Source organism: Macrobrachium nipponense, chromosome 3, assembly GCF_015104395.2.
Source record: "Macrobrachium nipponense isolate FS-2020 chromosome 3, ASM1510439v2, whole genome shotgun sequence".
Taxonomy (NCBI): Eukaryota; Metazoa; Arthropoda; class Malacostraca; order Decapoda; family Palaemonidae; genus Macrobrachium; species Macrobrachium nipponense.
Window position 1 is genome coordinate 51,634,243 of NC_087202.1, and position 17,482 is coordinate 51,651,724.

At 36.2% G+C, this 17,482-nt stretch overlaps 1 protein-coding gene across 1 annotated transcript in view; it reads right to left on the bottom strand.

Moving 5' to 3' along the window:
* Nucleotides 1–1,222: 1,222 nt before the first annotated feature.
* The window catches only part of LOC135221773 (uncharacterized), a 56,403-nt gene continuing 40,143 nt past the window's right edge, over nt 1,223–17,482 (bottom strand). The window contains exons 2-5 of the mRNA XM_064259592.1: nt 15,635–16,218; nt 6,212–6,357; nt 5,231–5,423; nt 1,223–3,109 (exon numbers count right to left, since the gene is read on the bottom strand). Of these exons, the coding sequence (XP_064115662.1) occupies nt 1,478–3,109; nt 5,231–5,423; nt 6,212–6,357; nt 15,635–16,218 (2,555 nt within the window). The 3' untranslated portion in view covers nt 1,223–1,477. The remainder of the gene's footprint in view (nt 3,110–5,230; nt 5,424–6,211; nt 6,358–15,634; nt 16,219–17,482) is intronic.

The following is a 17,482-nucleotide window of genomic DNA, read 5'->3' on the forward strand; positions in this document are numbered from 1 at the left end:
CCGTCAGTGACCTGTGTTTTGATACCAGGTAGTTCACAGTCCGTGAATCGAATATTTGATTATTGAGCCCATCTACTTCTTCCGATTGGAACAAAGGAAAAAATGTTAATATATGTCCCTAGACTCTTTGGATACCTAGAATAAATTTAACTAACCTTTTAAATCTAGATTTATGACTGAAGACAAGAAGCATAAGCGTAATGCAAACACTATTAAATGAATAGATTACTTAAAAGATTGCTGTGTGGGAGAGAAAATTCTCATAAAAATCACTAGATGGACTACCGATCTTGCAGACGGAATGGATAGAACTGAGAACTCGAAACTTTCTTCAGTTGCAGTGTACCGTTTGTACAATTTTATCCAATAAAGATGACCACATTATTTTGAACTTAACAGTTGTTTTGCACATAGAAAGATTTTGGGAAATCAAATGAAGAAACAATTACGTTTCAATGTAAGAAGTTCAGACTTTCTTGGACGACGTTAGCAAAAAGAGATGAAATTGTATTTCAGACATCATTGAGTCATCATATCATTTACACTTTTTTCTAGTTTATGTATTTAGCTTTTCATTATTAGATAAAGAGTTTTTCAGAATGTTGTTCAGAAGAGTTTAATGTTTACGATTGAATTTGTGATAGTAAGCTTGTCTTCCTTCAGCAAAATATAACATGGCTTTGAAATATTTGGTCATAAAGCACATAAGAGCTGGCTATCAAATTAACCTCCGAAATTTATCGTTTTAGTCTGTTTATGGATGTAATTTCTCTACCAAATCATTTGTGCGTCATCCTGTACTTTCCTCCATCTATGAGAGTTTTGGCCATATGTGTGGGAATGATATTATATATATATTATTATATATATATATATATATATATATATATATATATATATATATATATATATATATATATATATATATATATATGAGTGGATCTGGTGGATTCTTACTTACTTTTAGGGCACATCTTATAAGTTGTTTCTCTAATCATACTAATTTTCTCTAGAACTGATGCGTTGTTCTGAAATTGTAAGTGAAAATACAGAAGTTACATTGGCAACGTAAAAGTAATGAGGATATTTACATTTTCCCTTTTACTAAAATTTCTGATTTTCCCTTTTACTAAAATTTCTGAAGTGTATGACACTTGAATGGAAATAACGTAGTCTAGATTTATAGGAAAACTTGAAAGGACTATGCAATCCATACTCTAAGCACATATACAATTTTATTTGTTAACAGGACTGTCAAGCAGTTAAGTTTTAAATGTTGCCATTTCATTGAGCTATTTGTCATCCAAGTGGCTATGAAGTGAGATCATCATTTTACCAATAATATTGAACGTACACATAGAATGAGTTTGGATCTTTAAGTACTGAGTCTACTGTGCAGAGACGCAAGTTAAAGTTGCTGGAATAACGTTGATTTTCAGCTTGAAATTCAAAGTTTGAAGGATTTTAGTATGGCTTACTAACAGCTATTGGTTCTTTCAATTCCAGCCATCCGAACTTGATGCCACCACGAACCGTGACTTTGAACTGCTGATGGGGAGACAAACTCCTCACAAGCATTCAAGTGCATGGCGCTACACTGTGTCTGAGCAATATTGGTAGGTAATCTAGGTGCACTGAGAGTAGACATATGAACATTTGAGGTGCCCCAGTTTCCAACAGTAGAGACATGAGGTTTATAATCTACTTCGGCTGTATCCCCAATTAAATGCTGGTGAGGAGGTTGTGGATGTATTTGTGACTGCATTTGCATTTGGTTTTGCAGTAAATTCAATTGCTGTGGGTTGTGAGTTAATGGGCTACAAACTGATGCTTCTCTCATGTTCCTTCCATTTTGTGATTGGTTATTATCAGCGTCTATGGCGTTTGTAGGCCAGTGTCTCAGCAGCATATCCTCAGGCTGTACTCCAAATTTTGGTTGGAGGTGGGACCTTGGAATGTTGTTATAGCTTCTCAGTGAGGCAATGTCTTGTGAAATTGGTAAAAATTCTCTTGGTGGTGTTAGGTTCCCATTAGTGTCAAGTGGCTGGTAGTTTTCAAGATTATTCTGGATTCCACTACAGTCATAAACTATATCATGTTCTAAGGAAGGCTCTGTTTTCATACGTTTTAAAGGAGACGGGATTGCATCTTCAGCTACCATTGATGTGTAAGTTGAAGCAGGGTTCACTGGACTACCTTGTTGGAATGTCGTGGAATGTCTATTTTGTTGCTGAAAAGGGGTTTCTGTATCTCTATATGGGTGTGGAAATACCATTGAATCTTTGCTTAACTCTTGTAATGATGGAAAATTTCTTCTTTGCTTTTGAAATGGCACAGTGTCTCTATTTGATTGTTGGAAGGGAATTGTGGAGTCACTGTTCTCATGGTGGAATGCTATATGCTCTCTGTTTGACTGTTGAAATGAAGCCATACTTCTACTTGTTTGCTGATAGGAAGCAATATTTCTGGTTGTTTGCTGAAAAGGTGTAGGCTCCCTGCTCGGTTGCTGAAAAGGTGTACATTCTCTATTTGGCATCTGAAATGGCATGGATTCTCCATTCAGTTGCTGGAATGGTTTTGAATCCCTGTTATGTTGCTGCAGTGGTATAGATTCCCTGTTTGATTGCTGAAATAATGACGAATCTCCCATTGGTTGTTGAAACTGTGAAGTTTGCCTGCTTGGCTGATGGAATGGTATTGAATCTCTAATTGGTTGTTGAAATGATGTGTGGTCTGTGGCCGAGTGTTGTAGTGACGCTGAATCCCTGCTCTGTAGATTAAATGTTATAGTATCCCTACTTTGCTGCTGATAAGAAATTGCCATATCTCGGTTGTGTTGGAATGGTGTGGATTCCCTGCTTTCTTGCTGGAATGAGGCGGTATTTGGGCTTGACTGCTGGAAAGGCATGGTGTCAGCGTTTGCCTGTTGCAGTGGCATGGAACCAGTCTGTGGATGCTGAGCTAATGTTGAGTCAGTGCTTGACTGCAAGGACGTGGGATCTCCACTTGATTGCTGGCCAGGGGGTGATCCTCTGCTTGTCTGATGGGACATTTTTGGCGAAACTCTAAGGTCTTCAGGTTTATCACTTGAACGATTAGGCCAGGTTACCTATAAGATAGAAAATAATTCGTTGATGAAATGAAAGGAGTAACTTCCTTTTTAGCAAGAACTTAATCTATTAGTATTTTTTTATATTGAATTGTCATGAAACATGTATTTTGGTTCAAAAGGTTTCTGAAATGAACTTGAGTTGGTTAGATTTAATCAAATATTTTACTTTGGATTAAATGATACTATTTTCCCCTGTATATTCTCCTCATAAGTGGTTAGAATAAATATGTTCAAGAACACCACCAGTAGTGTCAGTTTTCAATTTCATGTTCACTTACAATTGAAGTTTTGGTTTTGGTTGTTTGTTCCTTTCTCATATTTACTGAATTGCAAAAGGAAAGCAGCAAAATAGGTATTACACCGGAATGTTGTGTCGGGTTCACTGTTTTAAATTAACTTTTTCTAGGTGTTTCTGTAATGTGCCTTCCCCTGTCTGTGCCTTTTGAATATGTTGGTCGATTCTGCACGATAATGGCAGATTCTTTGAAGTACAGAACACCGGAGTTTGACTTTAATTTATTCTCAGAAATAGCAGGTTTTAGTGGAATACACACAGACAAACATTTATGTATATATATATATATATATATATATATATATATATATATATATATATATATATATATATATATGTGTGTGGTGTGTGTGTGTGTGTGTGTGTGTGTGTGTGTGTGTGTGTGTTTGTAGTGTGTGTGTGTGTGTGTGTGGTGTGTGTGTGTGTGTGTTTGTGTGTGTGTTCGTAAGATTAAAATTTCACTCCACAAATTATATAATAATGGAAAAAATATAGAAATATGTTGAATCCTGACTCGTGTACGGATTAAAGGAAATTAATGGGCTGATAAAGCAGCTGAAGATGAAAACATCCCCATTAGTGATGATTTAACATATATGAAAAGAAACATTAAAAATAGATATTGAATGAAGAATCCGAAAATAGCAAATTAAAACATAAAACCCAGCGGTGGAAAATGGAGTTTATCAGATCAAAGAGAGGGTGTCATAGGCAAGTAACTCTGACACGCCTTCGTATAGGTCACACTAGTCTGACACAAGGACACCTAATGAATTTATCAGAATCTTCAGCATTTTCAACTAGACCAATATCAATTGTTAAGAACTGTAGTTTAATCGATCATATATAAAAATTGAAAACACATGAAAATATACAAATCCTGCTGATGTATTGTGAACTTTTTGAAAGATGCAAATTTTAAAACTTTTATCGAATTATCCTTGTCAATATTTTTATATTGTGTGAGAACGTATAAATGTATTTGTTTTATGTGTGCATACCAGTGTAATAGAAACTCTTTGTGTGTGTTATAGATATTATAAATTTTATTTTCATTCATCAAAGCATTGAATGACCTCATCGGTCCCAGTCCTAATTTTTCATTCCATTCCAATCCTATGAGAGCTGGTAATCAGATCAGTGGTCTGGTTAAACTATTTCAGCAATAATAATAACGTGGCAAATGGCCACAAATTTTATAAATTCAATTCAATTCAATAATAATAATGGATATAAACCGTGCCAAATACATGGGAACGAAAAACAGGACATCATAGTGCAAGAAATTTCACATATACGTCAAGATATTTGCTATAAAACCATATGTAACAGAAAAATAAGATTAGCTACAATGAAAAGATTGTTGTCCCAGATTCTAGCTAACTAGCAAGAACATCCATTCCCTGTGATCCTTTGGTTAAACTTGCGGGTGTTCCTCAGATAAGGAACCCAGGTGCTGGGACAATAAGATTACCGCCATTAAAAATTTCACACTTAAAGACAAAGGTGAACAGAGCTATGTATGTAAGTTGGACAAAGATGGACAGAGTTATTGTTTAAGTTGCCTTGATAGACTGTTGATGGATTTTCTATATAAGAGTTTGCAGTAGTATTCAGCAGTTAGGATTTGTGGCAGTGCTCGATGCAGCAGTTTATGTATGAAAGTTGCATTGATAGTTATCCTTTTTTTTTTTTCCTGGAGACAACCATTGTAAGGGAAATGGGTAAAAGTTGCAAATTAAATTTGTATTTAAGAGAAAGAAGGAAATAGGTTTATAGATAGAGAGAAATAGTAATGGAGTGGTTGGGCTGGGCCGACTCACCTGGCTTTCTACAGATGCATTGTGATTAGTGTTATGTGGTTCCTGGTCGTTAATGCCACAGTTTCCATCAGGAGAGCTCGTGGACATCTCATCTGGAGAAGGCAGGTTGGTGGTCTTGGCACCTGCTGAGTTCTCCACTGGCTGCAAAACGTAGTCCTGGGTTCCCGTGGTTGGTAAAGTTGTCACTTGTGCCCTGCAAATATGGGTGTCTTAGTAGACATTCTTAACATTTACAAACTGCTTTATACACGTGAATATGAGAATGTGTGAATGGACGGCTCAGAAACTTGTGAGCCGTAAGATATGGGCCAATTTTGTTTTAAGAATCGACTATTTTCTTTGTCGTATTGCTATTGTTATGCTTACTTTTCTCGTTATCTTAGTTTATCTAATTGGTAATTGTTTTAATTTTACATTGGAGGTTTTATTCTCTTCATTCTCTCTGGCAGTATTGAATTGGAATGTGTATAAGAATATAAGTAAATGAGATGCAAGGTGCTTTTCTTAAGTATCAGAGGTCTTTAGATGGATTTATTTAACTTCTATACCTACATACACGGATTTATCGGTTTACATTCATACATTACATTTTATACATACATATATATGGACATACACACATATAAATATATATATATTATTATATATATATATATATATATATATATATATATATATATATATATATAGATATATATTCACTTTTATTCTTCAGTAGAGGTGGCTCAAGAAAGTGTAACCATACCAGTAGTCAGTTTCTGGAAGTTTTTTGGCACTAGCATTTTTGTAATTTCGTTTAAACCCACCATAGTCAGAAAACAACAAGGCATGTAATTCAAAGACCATGGAGTTAACAAAGACACACACAGTATATATATGTGTATATATATATATATATATATATATATATATTATAATATATATAATTATATTATTATATATATATAATACATGTATATGTGAAAGGTAGAAGGGACTCACCTCCTTACTCTTTGTTGGTGTTTCATCAGGTCTCGTCTCTTGATGGTAAAGGAACAGTACTGACATGTGCAATTCTCGTAAGGACACTTACCCTTGTGTCCTCTTTTCAGAACCCAAACGTCGTGATTCCTGCATTTGTCGCACACCTGTCGATTTTAGGATTCATTAAACTCAAGTTACCTGGTGTTCACTCATGATAAACAGTAGAACTTTACAAGCTCCAGTAGTTGGATAAAGACGTCCATTAAAGGAGCCAGTAGTTGGATAAAGACGTGCATATTCGGTATCTCTTCAAGAGATCCGAACTTTTATAAAAAAAAAAATGGCCCTCCTAGCCAAAGGATCTATAGCAAATGAAGCACCTCATAATAATATAACAAAGGAAAGCTCCATTAAGAAGAAGACTTCTTCAACATCTCTGTTTTTAGGCTTTTAGTAATTGTCAAGAATGTATTTACTGGTGGTCGATATTTACGTGCAAATCAACGCTCACTTAAATACAACGTTTGTTAATAACCACATGACAACAAATGTCAACAAATGTACCAAGTAGGCTCAAGTACTGCTCGGTCTAGGGTCACATGAATGGGCAGCCAAGAGGTCAGAAAGTTTTTACCTCAGGGATAGACTTGAAGTGAGGCAGGTAGCTTTAGAGTTCTGTAAATTTTCCACATTCCTCTTATTACGAGACAGACAGGATTAATGTTAAAACTTACGTCTTGATAAACAATTGATTTAGATGTTTTCAAAAGGAGAAAAATGGAGGTTGACATGAAACCAAGTGGATGACCGCAATAGATTGTACATTCTTGGACATAATGCACTTCTTAGGTTTTTTATGTGGACTAACAGAGATGCAATTATTGGTCCATACTCTTTCTGCCGTCCTATTAGATTAAAATGGGAACTTGGATATTTATATTAGTTTTGTAAATTAGATAACTAAACTACAGCTGTTTCATATTAGTTGACCATAATTATGGGATGTTTGTGTTTAATATTCAGTTAACAAAACATGAACGGTTGTAAAAAAAAAGAAAAGAAAACAGTTCAAAGAACAAGTAGAAATTAGCAAAACTGATATATATATATATATATATATATATATATATATATATATATATATATATATCTATATATATAATATATATATATATATATATATATATATATATATATATATCTATCTATTATATATTATATATATATATATATATATATATATATATATATATATATATATATATATATATATATATATATATATATATATATATATATATATATATATATATATATTTATATTATGCTCACGTAGAAAAATTAATATTTTAAAATTGAACCTTTATTAAAAGCAGAGCTCAGCGGTCCAACAGGTTTGTCAAACCTGTACTGGCGATTTACCTATGGCATCAAAACTTCAAAGGAAAATAATTTTATTCCTTCGGAAACTTGGCCACGTTTTGCAAGGCCTCATTGGAGATTGAATGGGTTAGATCAATGCCAATAGAGTACAGGTTAGTCGGAGAAGAGATTATCGGTGACTCACCTTCCAGAGTGAGTCACAATTCACCCGGCGCCGACACAACATTCCCACGCGACCCTTTTAAGTATACATCCAGGCCGACAACCACAACTTAGTACTTAGGGTCCTTCTGGAGATGTGGCCCACGAGATTTCTCTCTCCGACTGACCTGTACTCTATAACCGGCCTTATGCCAACGCGGGCCCGTCCTCTAAAGAGGCCTGTAAGTGTTGTAAGGTGTGAAAGGGATTAGGCCTGGTGTGGACGTTATGACCTATTCCAAAAAATAAAGGCCGGGCGCTGATAACGAAAGTAACAGAAATTGTGCAAGCTAAGTTGGATTCCATAGTTTTAAGAGATAAAATTTGGTGAAACGAGCAGTAAAAGAAACAAGGCGTCATCTGACCTCCAGCTCTTCCGGTAAGCGTGCAAGGTTTTCCCCTGACGCATAAATTGCAAACATTATATTCCTAACTTAACGTGAAATGGCCTTCGTAATTAATACTCATAATTAGCACTACTTATACTAACAACAAAGATCAAATAAGGACACAAATTAAACACGTTCATATATTTTCAGTTATAAGTGGAAACACAAAATAATTGAGCAGCAATATAGCCTCTAAATTCAGTACATCAAATAAATTAAAACGTGCTAAAATTTAGGGCCACACAGCTTGTTGTTTCACCAACGAAAATGAAAAATACTATATTTTATTAGAAGTAATTTTCTGTACTGTTTAACAAACACATTATTTTTTACATTTTCTTTCTAATAAATAATCATAAATAGTCTATCCTAAAAAGCCTGTATCTTTAACTCGATGTGAAACATCCTTTTTAGACCTTTTTAGGCTTTCCTACCCACCCCCCACACCCACAAAAAAAAAAGAACCAAGTAGTTTGTACATACATATACTCACACACACACACACACACACACATACTATATATATATATTATATATATATATATATATATATATATATATATATATATATATATATATATGTATATATATATATACACAGATATGCATTTGCAACCGAGTTATCCCGTACGTCAAACATCCTTTTGTTCAGCAATGACTGCTGACTTTGAAGTAATCAATCTCCATCATCAGTTCTGACAACAAAAACGCAGTGAGGAAAGTGGAAAAATCACGAGAAACATATATGAACATTATGATACAGTAATGCAAAAACGAAGGTTATATAAAATAGGTAAAATACAAGCTTAAAAAAGTAAATAAAAAATACTAAAATAAATAATTGCCTGCAAAATAAAATCACACATGCTTGTGTTTTTATTTTACAGGCCTTTATGTATTTCAGTGTTGCTTTGTTTCAATTTTGTATGCTTGCACATTACCAATGTGTAATGTACCGTATTACAATGATCATATTTGTTTTCAGTATTTATTTTGTCAGAAGTGATGATAAAGACAGCAGTCATTGCTGAACAAAGGATGTTTTACTTATGAGTTCGGGTTTTAATCTTCATATACACACAAACACCTAACGTTTGTGTGGGAATATTACTTATTCCTTCCGTAATCTAACGGCTGATTATATTTCTTATAACCCATATAAAGTAACGAAAATAAGGGGAGCAAGCCAGTATACGTTGGTTCTCGTAATATTACATGTGAAATATTGTGTGACTTAACTTGAAATTTAGTTATCGAATTAAACAGGAGTGCGTTATCTTTGATATTTAAAATTGCCTGTTCATACTAGCGAATAATTCTAGAGTCAACTATATTAAGACAAACAGATAACTTGTCAGAAGGGCTCTGGAAGGCTCACACCGAGGATAAAACTCTCCTGAAGCCTCTCATCGAGGGGATTAGTCCGAAGACGAAGACGTCACCGTTTTATCCATCTATTTACCTATCATAAGCATTCAACTGGCCCGGACGTAATACCATTTCAGCATAATCCTACGAAGATTATTATGACAACCCATAAATCAAAACCAGTCCAGAAAAGCATTTCTTTTTATTATAAATCTTGACTATGAAGATATATATATATATATATATATATATATTATATATATATATATATATATATATATATATATATATATACATATATATCCTATATATATATATATATATATATAAATATTATAGATATATATATATAAAATATAATATGCATGCAAATATATGTGTATATATGTATTATATATTATATATACACACAGAGACAGAGAAAGAGCAGTATGTGTGTTTGTCTGTTGGCAGCTCTCGAGTTGCACAACAGCTTCATCTTGCGTGCCATTGCGAAATTCAGAATTTGTGCAACATAGAATTGACACACATCATTGCATGCATAACTATTTGTGATCCTTTCCATTTCAATACATTGCATTGCCTAATTCTATTCGCTTCACCTTTTGTTCAAATTTAAACCTTGCTGAGAGAGAGAGAGAGAGAGAGAGAGAGACGATAGAGAACTGGAATGCGGCTAGAGGGCCAGAGTCGCCAGAGAGGCGAAGAAGAGAGAAGAGAGAGAACTCGCATCCCGCATCGGCATCGCAGTGCTGCATATTGACTGTCCATACTTGGAGCTGTTAAGTTTTCATTATTATGTTCTCTTAACAATTGTTTCATGTCCCACTTTCTCAGGATGTCTTGGGCAATTATTCCATTATCATGATATCTCGTACATAAGATCGTTCTCTCTCTCTCTCTCTCTCTCTCTCCTCTCTCTCTCTCTCTCTCTCGCGATACTTCATTTTATAGCGTGAAAGGCGGATAATCTTCTGTTAGACGTTTTGGCCTTAGTGTTGATATACTAAATTTTAGAACAGCAGTAAATATTGTTAATGTCAGAACGTTTCCGTGCTTCGAGAATGTTATAAATTTAATGCTTATTTTCCAAAATGGTTATTAATTGTTTCATTTGCAACAAATAGTACGTAATAGCGATTCTCTGCGTGAGTGGTATTCGTTTGCTGATAACTGTTCTCGATTGTCTCTGTAATTGCCATTAATGACTTATTCATCTTATTTGGGAAATAATCGGTTCCTTCGTGCTACGTGAGTTACATCAAGGAGTAAAATATATGTATATATATACAGATATATTATAAATTTATTGACATACACACATATATACATATATGTGTGTTTTATAAAAAATAGTTTGTATGTGTATAATTCAGCAGGTATTGCTATCTCTTTAATCATTAGTAGGAAAGCTAACCCTATCGTTCATTATTTCAAAGAATAGCCACTATTTCCACAGTCAATCACTGTAAAAGGTATATGCACATTTTCCGTGCTTCATATCGCAAATGTATGCCCTTCGTCTTTTTTTTTCCTTTTTTTTTCACCACAGAGTAGTGAATATTGGTGTTTGTGTGCATAGAGTAGTGAATATTGGTGTTTGTGTGTTCAGTGACCACTTTTTGTTATCTCTATAAAATGCAGAAGAGACTTGTTTTTTATTGCGCAGAGCCGATTAGGGTAAAGGTTTTAATTAATTATACCGCATTTTTATCACTGTAACTCATCATAGTTATGCTTAGTTGCATATAAACTAAGTATCTTTCTACATACTCAAAGGTATTCACATAGATGAAATCTGGAATTTGATAAGTTTCAAATGACTATACATTTTAGAGGAAATATAAAATATCAACATAATAAGTAATTAAGTTTGTGTAAATTGTATGTATACTAGCAAACTTACCCATCTATGATGGGTGATGAAATACGGGTGCAGAAGTGAAAAATTTATATGTACTATTTGTTCAGCAATATTAAAATAAGGGCGATTTTTATACATACCTACTACAGAACCTCTTTGTACACATTATCAGTTTGTCCACAACTTAATTTCAAGTTGGCAGAGTCAGTTGCTCGGCTCATCGCCACATACAGTTGGCCATTCGTGAACATGGGTGATGGCAGAAACACACCAACACGATCCAAAGTCTGGCCCTGCGACATGTTTGCAGTGAATGAGAGGGCCAGATTGATGGGAAACTTGCTGCACCGTAACTGGAACGGAAACTGGTTGTCCGAAGGCATCAGAGGAATCCGGGGGATGAACAGACATTTGCCAGTGTGAGGGCCTGTTGCTATCACTGATTTGATGACGTGGGAGTTTAGCTCCATAATGGTGTACCTCGTTCCGTTGCAATGTCCATTTGCAGGATCAAAATTCCGAAGCAACATTACCGGGCAGTACTTCTTCAACGTTATTTTGTGCAGTGGCCCGTTGCTATCAGTGCTTTGATGACGTGGGAGTTTAGCTCCATAACGGTGTACCTCGTTCCGTTGCAATGTCCTTTGGCAGGATCGAAATTCCGAAGTAACATTACCGGGTAGTACTTCTTCAACGTTATTTTGTGCACTAGCCCGTTGCTATCACTGCTTTGATAACGTGGGAGTTTAGCTCCATAACAGTGTACCTCGTTCCGTTGCAATGTCCATTGGCAGGATCGAAATTCCGAAGCAACATTACTGGGCAGTACTTCTTCAATGTTATTTTGTGCACTGGCAGTCCCGATGGATTTAAGTTATTCAAAAAATCTTGCGGATATTTTCATATTCTATTGTGTCCAAGCTGAAATATTCGTGACTTTCTCCGGGGAAGTTGTACAGAAATTATGTATGAAAAATCGTAAAGTAACTAAGTCTACGGGAATAACCAGCCACGTTTCACGGCCAGAAACGGCTCCGTTTCAGGGACTCCCTTCTGACCCCCACCCGCTACAAAGGAGGGGGGTAGGTGGATGAAACCCCATTACAAACCATCTTAGGGGTCCCCACCATAACCCTGCCAAGTTTCATGCCCATCTGACCAGCCGTTTGGCCGTGATTGAATGACAGACAAACAGACAGACAGACATTACGCCCATTATAGTATGATTGTATTTTCGCAGAATATAATTTAATTTGCTTTTTTGACCTTGTTAGAAACTAAACTGATCAAATGATTATGCAATCAAGCGAAAAGGTAAGCATTTAAAAATAATGGCACTGGCAGTTGTCGGCTGCAATAAAGGCTTCTTTGCTGCTAGATGAATCAATCTTATGAAACAAGATAGATTTGCGAGTACCCTTTCTAAACGGCTGGGTGGGTTTCTTTTTCCTAGTTAACGGAGAAGAATCAAGCAGGAATGTATTGAATGTCAAATAAAGAAAATAATCGTTCTTATATTTCGCCTGCACATGCAAGCAGACAGACATGTTTTAACGTGGAGTTGAATTCTTGCCGTCGTTTTTCCATCATACCCCCTACCCCGCACTGCATCCTCGGCCACAATATCCGTGGTAAATATATACCCTCACCTCCCTGTCCCAAAATTTATGATGGTGAATAACAGTTCAATAATGAAGGGTGGAGACGACGATAGATTTGATCTATCACTGAATGTTGAGGTATTTATCAAATATATCAGATTTCAATTAATGCCTCGGCATGATTCTAGTAATAAGCGCTGGTTTTTATAGGTTTTCATGGTTTTTTTCTTTGGTGTTTTTCATTGTTCCATATTTACTTGTTGTCTACGACTCTTGTTCTTGTGACGTCTCGATAATACAAACCAATCGTGCAATCTCAGGACGACTACACAGTCAGTGAACTTCGTGCCAAACCGTGGTAAAAATGTTTCAATAAATAAGTAGATAAATAAATGAATAACTAGGCCGTTGATATCTCCAAGCAAGCACGGATCCTAAGCACCCAGTCATCAAGAAGAAAGAACTCGGCAGATCCGGAAATAGAGGTTACACTGCCGAACTTCCACGTGCAAGCTTGTTTGTTTGTTTGTTTGTATGGTGCTTTTACGTTGCATGGAACCAGTGGTTATTCAGCTTTACGTAACTTCCGAACCATGTCAAGAGTGAACTTCTATCACCAGAAAGACACATCTCTCACTCCTCAATGGAATGGCCGAGAATCGAACCCGCGACCACCGAGGTGGGACGCTAATACCATACCAACCACGCGATTCATTATTTTTGTCGTGTGCTGCTGCACTCCCCTTCTGGAGTGCTGAATTTCGAGGGGGTCTCTCGATGGGCCGAGATTCATTGAAATAGAATTTGGGGGGGGGTTGGAGAGAGAGAGAGAGAGAGAGAGAGAGAGAGAGTGAGTTTGTGTGTGTGTGTGTCATCGCCGCTATCAAATACATTTGGGGAAGCGGTGGATTCTCTCTCTCTCTCTCTCCCCGATGTAAGCAAATCAAATAATTGATGGACATGATTTTTCTCTAAATAATGATGGAAATAACTGTTTCTTTCTCTCTATTTATCTCTTTTATTTGAGGCTAATTTTGAAAAAGCAAAGCATTTGTAAATTATCCCTTTGAAAGTTTTATAGATATTCTTTGTGAATCTCTCCCGAGGGTCAATCACTAATCTGCGTCGCTAAAATAAAACATCCTTGTCAAATATCACTTCGCTGGCCATCGATTATTGAATGCAATATTGAAATGGCAAAGTATCTTCGGCAGTCGTTTTTCAGTGTCTCCTTGGGAAGCAATTTGATTTTAATAATTATAATGAATGTTGTCTCACTGAGCCATAGTCGTTATTGTAACGCCATTATCATTGTTATGGTTCCATCGACCACTATTGTTCAATACATAATGTGCGAGCAAGTTAGCCTGTCTAACATCCATCTCCTCGTATTTACAAGTATCTCGCCAACAGCATCCGAGCTCTCCCTGACCGTCAGTAATCAAATAATTTTGTCATGGGACCCTTCATCTCAGTCACGTATTTAGCTGCGATTCAGATTTTTCTTTATAAAGTTGTGGTGCCTACTGCCAAATGAGTCTTTCGCTACTACTAATGCTACAATTAATACCAGTGTCGTTAGTGCACGTCATTCTTTGCAGCGTCTCATCGGTCCTTAGTTGCAACCCTTTTCAGTCTTTTTACTGTACCTCCATTCATATTATCTTTCTTCCATCTGGTCATATACCCTCTCTTAACAATTATTTCATAGTGCAACTCCGAAGTTTTCCTCCTGTTGCACCTTTCAAAAACTCTCAATTTCCTTTCCAGCGCTGAATGACCTCTTAGGTGCTAGTGCTTGGCCGTTGGCCTAAATTCTATATTCCATACCATTCAACGCCTTAATAGCAGCTTTATTTTTTATATTTCTCATCTGCAATTTATATCATCACGAGTGCTACTAATCATACAGGAGCATGATAGTTTTGCGAATGATGGTTCTAAAAGTTTAAAATCTCGCTAGGTTACTTATAACCTCTGGTATCCGAAACGCATTGAATTATGAAGTAAAATTGAGGACGTCTTAACAAATCAAGAAAAAGCTGTTCGGCCAGTAATGCATGGTTTGACAGCTCCCACTTATGATCGATTTAGATAGATAGGTTACCATTAACAGACTGCTTGTTAGCCCCTGCTGACCCTTATGTGACAAGTTCTGGCAAAAGTTTGGCTGTTGCTGTATCTTTTTATATCTAGGAACATTCATCTCTTTTTAAAGACTGACATCTGCTTGGACCACATATTTTTGGACGTTTGAAGTCGTAACATTTTATATTTTGAAACAGTGCTTTGCTAAAATTTTATCAGTTGGGATTATACAGGCCTTTCGTGCTCGTTTGAGAATTGAGAACTTGTTTATCATTCTTATAATTTACTGGTAAAATTACCTCGCCATACCTGTAGAGATAAGCTACTCTGCTTGTAAGCGAGAATGGTTTTATTATTATTATTATTATTATTATTATTATTATTATTATTATTATTATTATATTATTATTATTATTATTATTATTAGTGGTGTTAGTTGCGATTGTTTGTTTACCTCTTTTGCGTTCCAAATTTCAAATTCCTTAGTGCTACATGATTTTTTTATTTTTTTTATTTTTAAAGATTCGGAGATTAGCGATAGACTTACCTGTTGTTTACCTGAACGTTCACCTTTTAATCTTTCTTTTCCGTTTGTGAGTTCGGAGCCGCCTAGAGGATCATCTAAAGCCGATTCTTGCAGCTGGCAATCTCTTTCGCTGGCGAAAGTAGAGGAGGACGAAGAAACTGGGGAGGTGGGAGAAGCAGAGGACGAGTTCGGAGTGGTGGAGACTTCGCTTCCTCCGTGGGACGACCCATTTTTTTCCATGCTCTTCCTGAACCTCCAGAGCCTCTGTTGATGGCACATGATGCACTGGACGCGTCTTGATAGTTGGCACAAAGGGCACTGACAGTCACTGTACGGACACTTGTGTCTCTTTTTCAGAACGTGCTGGTTGTGATTCTTGCAGATGGTGCAGTATTGAGGGCGTTTGCTTTTGTTTGTGGCTCCTCCCCCACCTTCGCCGCCTCTTGCTCTCCCAGCTGAAGCCCCGACTCCAGCTACCCCTACCCCGTCCACTCTTTCTCCTTTGCCTACAGAGGGGGAATTGTTTTTTTGACTGTTGAGCTTTCCTCTGCGAGATTTACCGTTTCCTCCGGCCTTTGCGATCAGTGTGTCACCTTCCACGCTCTCTGAAAAAAAAAAAAAGTTTTGAAAGTTAGTAAACTTGAAGTAAAATCGTACTTCGTTGCTAGAACGGACTAGTAGCTTCTAATGTTTCTTAACAAAATACGCACACACGCACACATACATATATATATATATATAGTATATATATATATATATATAATATATATATATATATATATATATATATAAAAAAACGAAAGACTTGAAAAACTCACTAGTTATAATTGATACTAATAATGTTAACCGAAATTTATTCAGTATTCACTCCCAGCTCCATAAGACCTTCAACCTTTTGAGAAATACCTGGTCATCCCAGAATCCTTTTGGTACCGAACCTCAGGCCTTGGGAGGGAGAAAAACAGAACCAGAAAAGAGGAGTGGGTGCCTAGAGACGGAATGGTTGGGACGATGATTGTTTTCTCCCGCTGCGATATAAGCCCTAATTTGGTTGGGTGATTTGTACGTCAGAGACAGACCCCGGGCTCCTCCTGTACATAATCAGTATCACCTCCCTGCAGGTAATCTTGTGCATGGCATTGCTTAATATTCATTGGGCATAGGGTTGCATGTCACCTTTCAGCATGCAGGGGTGTGATACGATATTTTTTTTTTTTTTATTCTAGTGAAGAGTCTCTGGTGTAGCAGGTGCTTTTTACCCTTTTTCAGTTTCGATTCTATCGTGTGCAAATTTCTTTTTTTATTGGTGCCTTTGCGAATGGTGGGGTTAATAATCATTATAGCAAGACTCCATAAACAGAATTTGACTTTGCCGTAGCGAGAAAGCTTTAGTATTCCCATAGTGTCCACAAATATTTTTTTCCAGTAATGTATGAGACAGGTATTGCTGTTAATTAAGTGACAGGTTTGTTCCTGGTTGTGAAAGATGACTTTAGACGGTTATTAAATGATTCGCCATCTATAATTAATGACAGAAATGGACCATAATTAATCGGACCTAGGATTACTCTCGAAGTGGAATCAGTTCTTAAAATGAAAGCAAAATGAAACCTTATAGCCCTGAAATTGAATGGTCGAATTTTACCCTCACTATTGTGTATGGTTCATAAACATACGATTTCATATTTCTGGTCTGGCTTATTTAAAGTAAACTGCTGTTAGCTCCGGCCTTAAGTTTTCTGGTAAGACAGCATCTTAAGACACAAGAATAACAGTAAGAAAAATTGTAGCGGAAGCGGATTGATTAGGTAGTCGTCTGTTGTACGTGGAGACTAATGTGGAGTAAGATTTTTATTGTGCAATATGGGC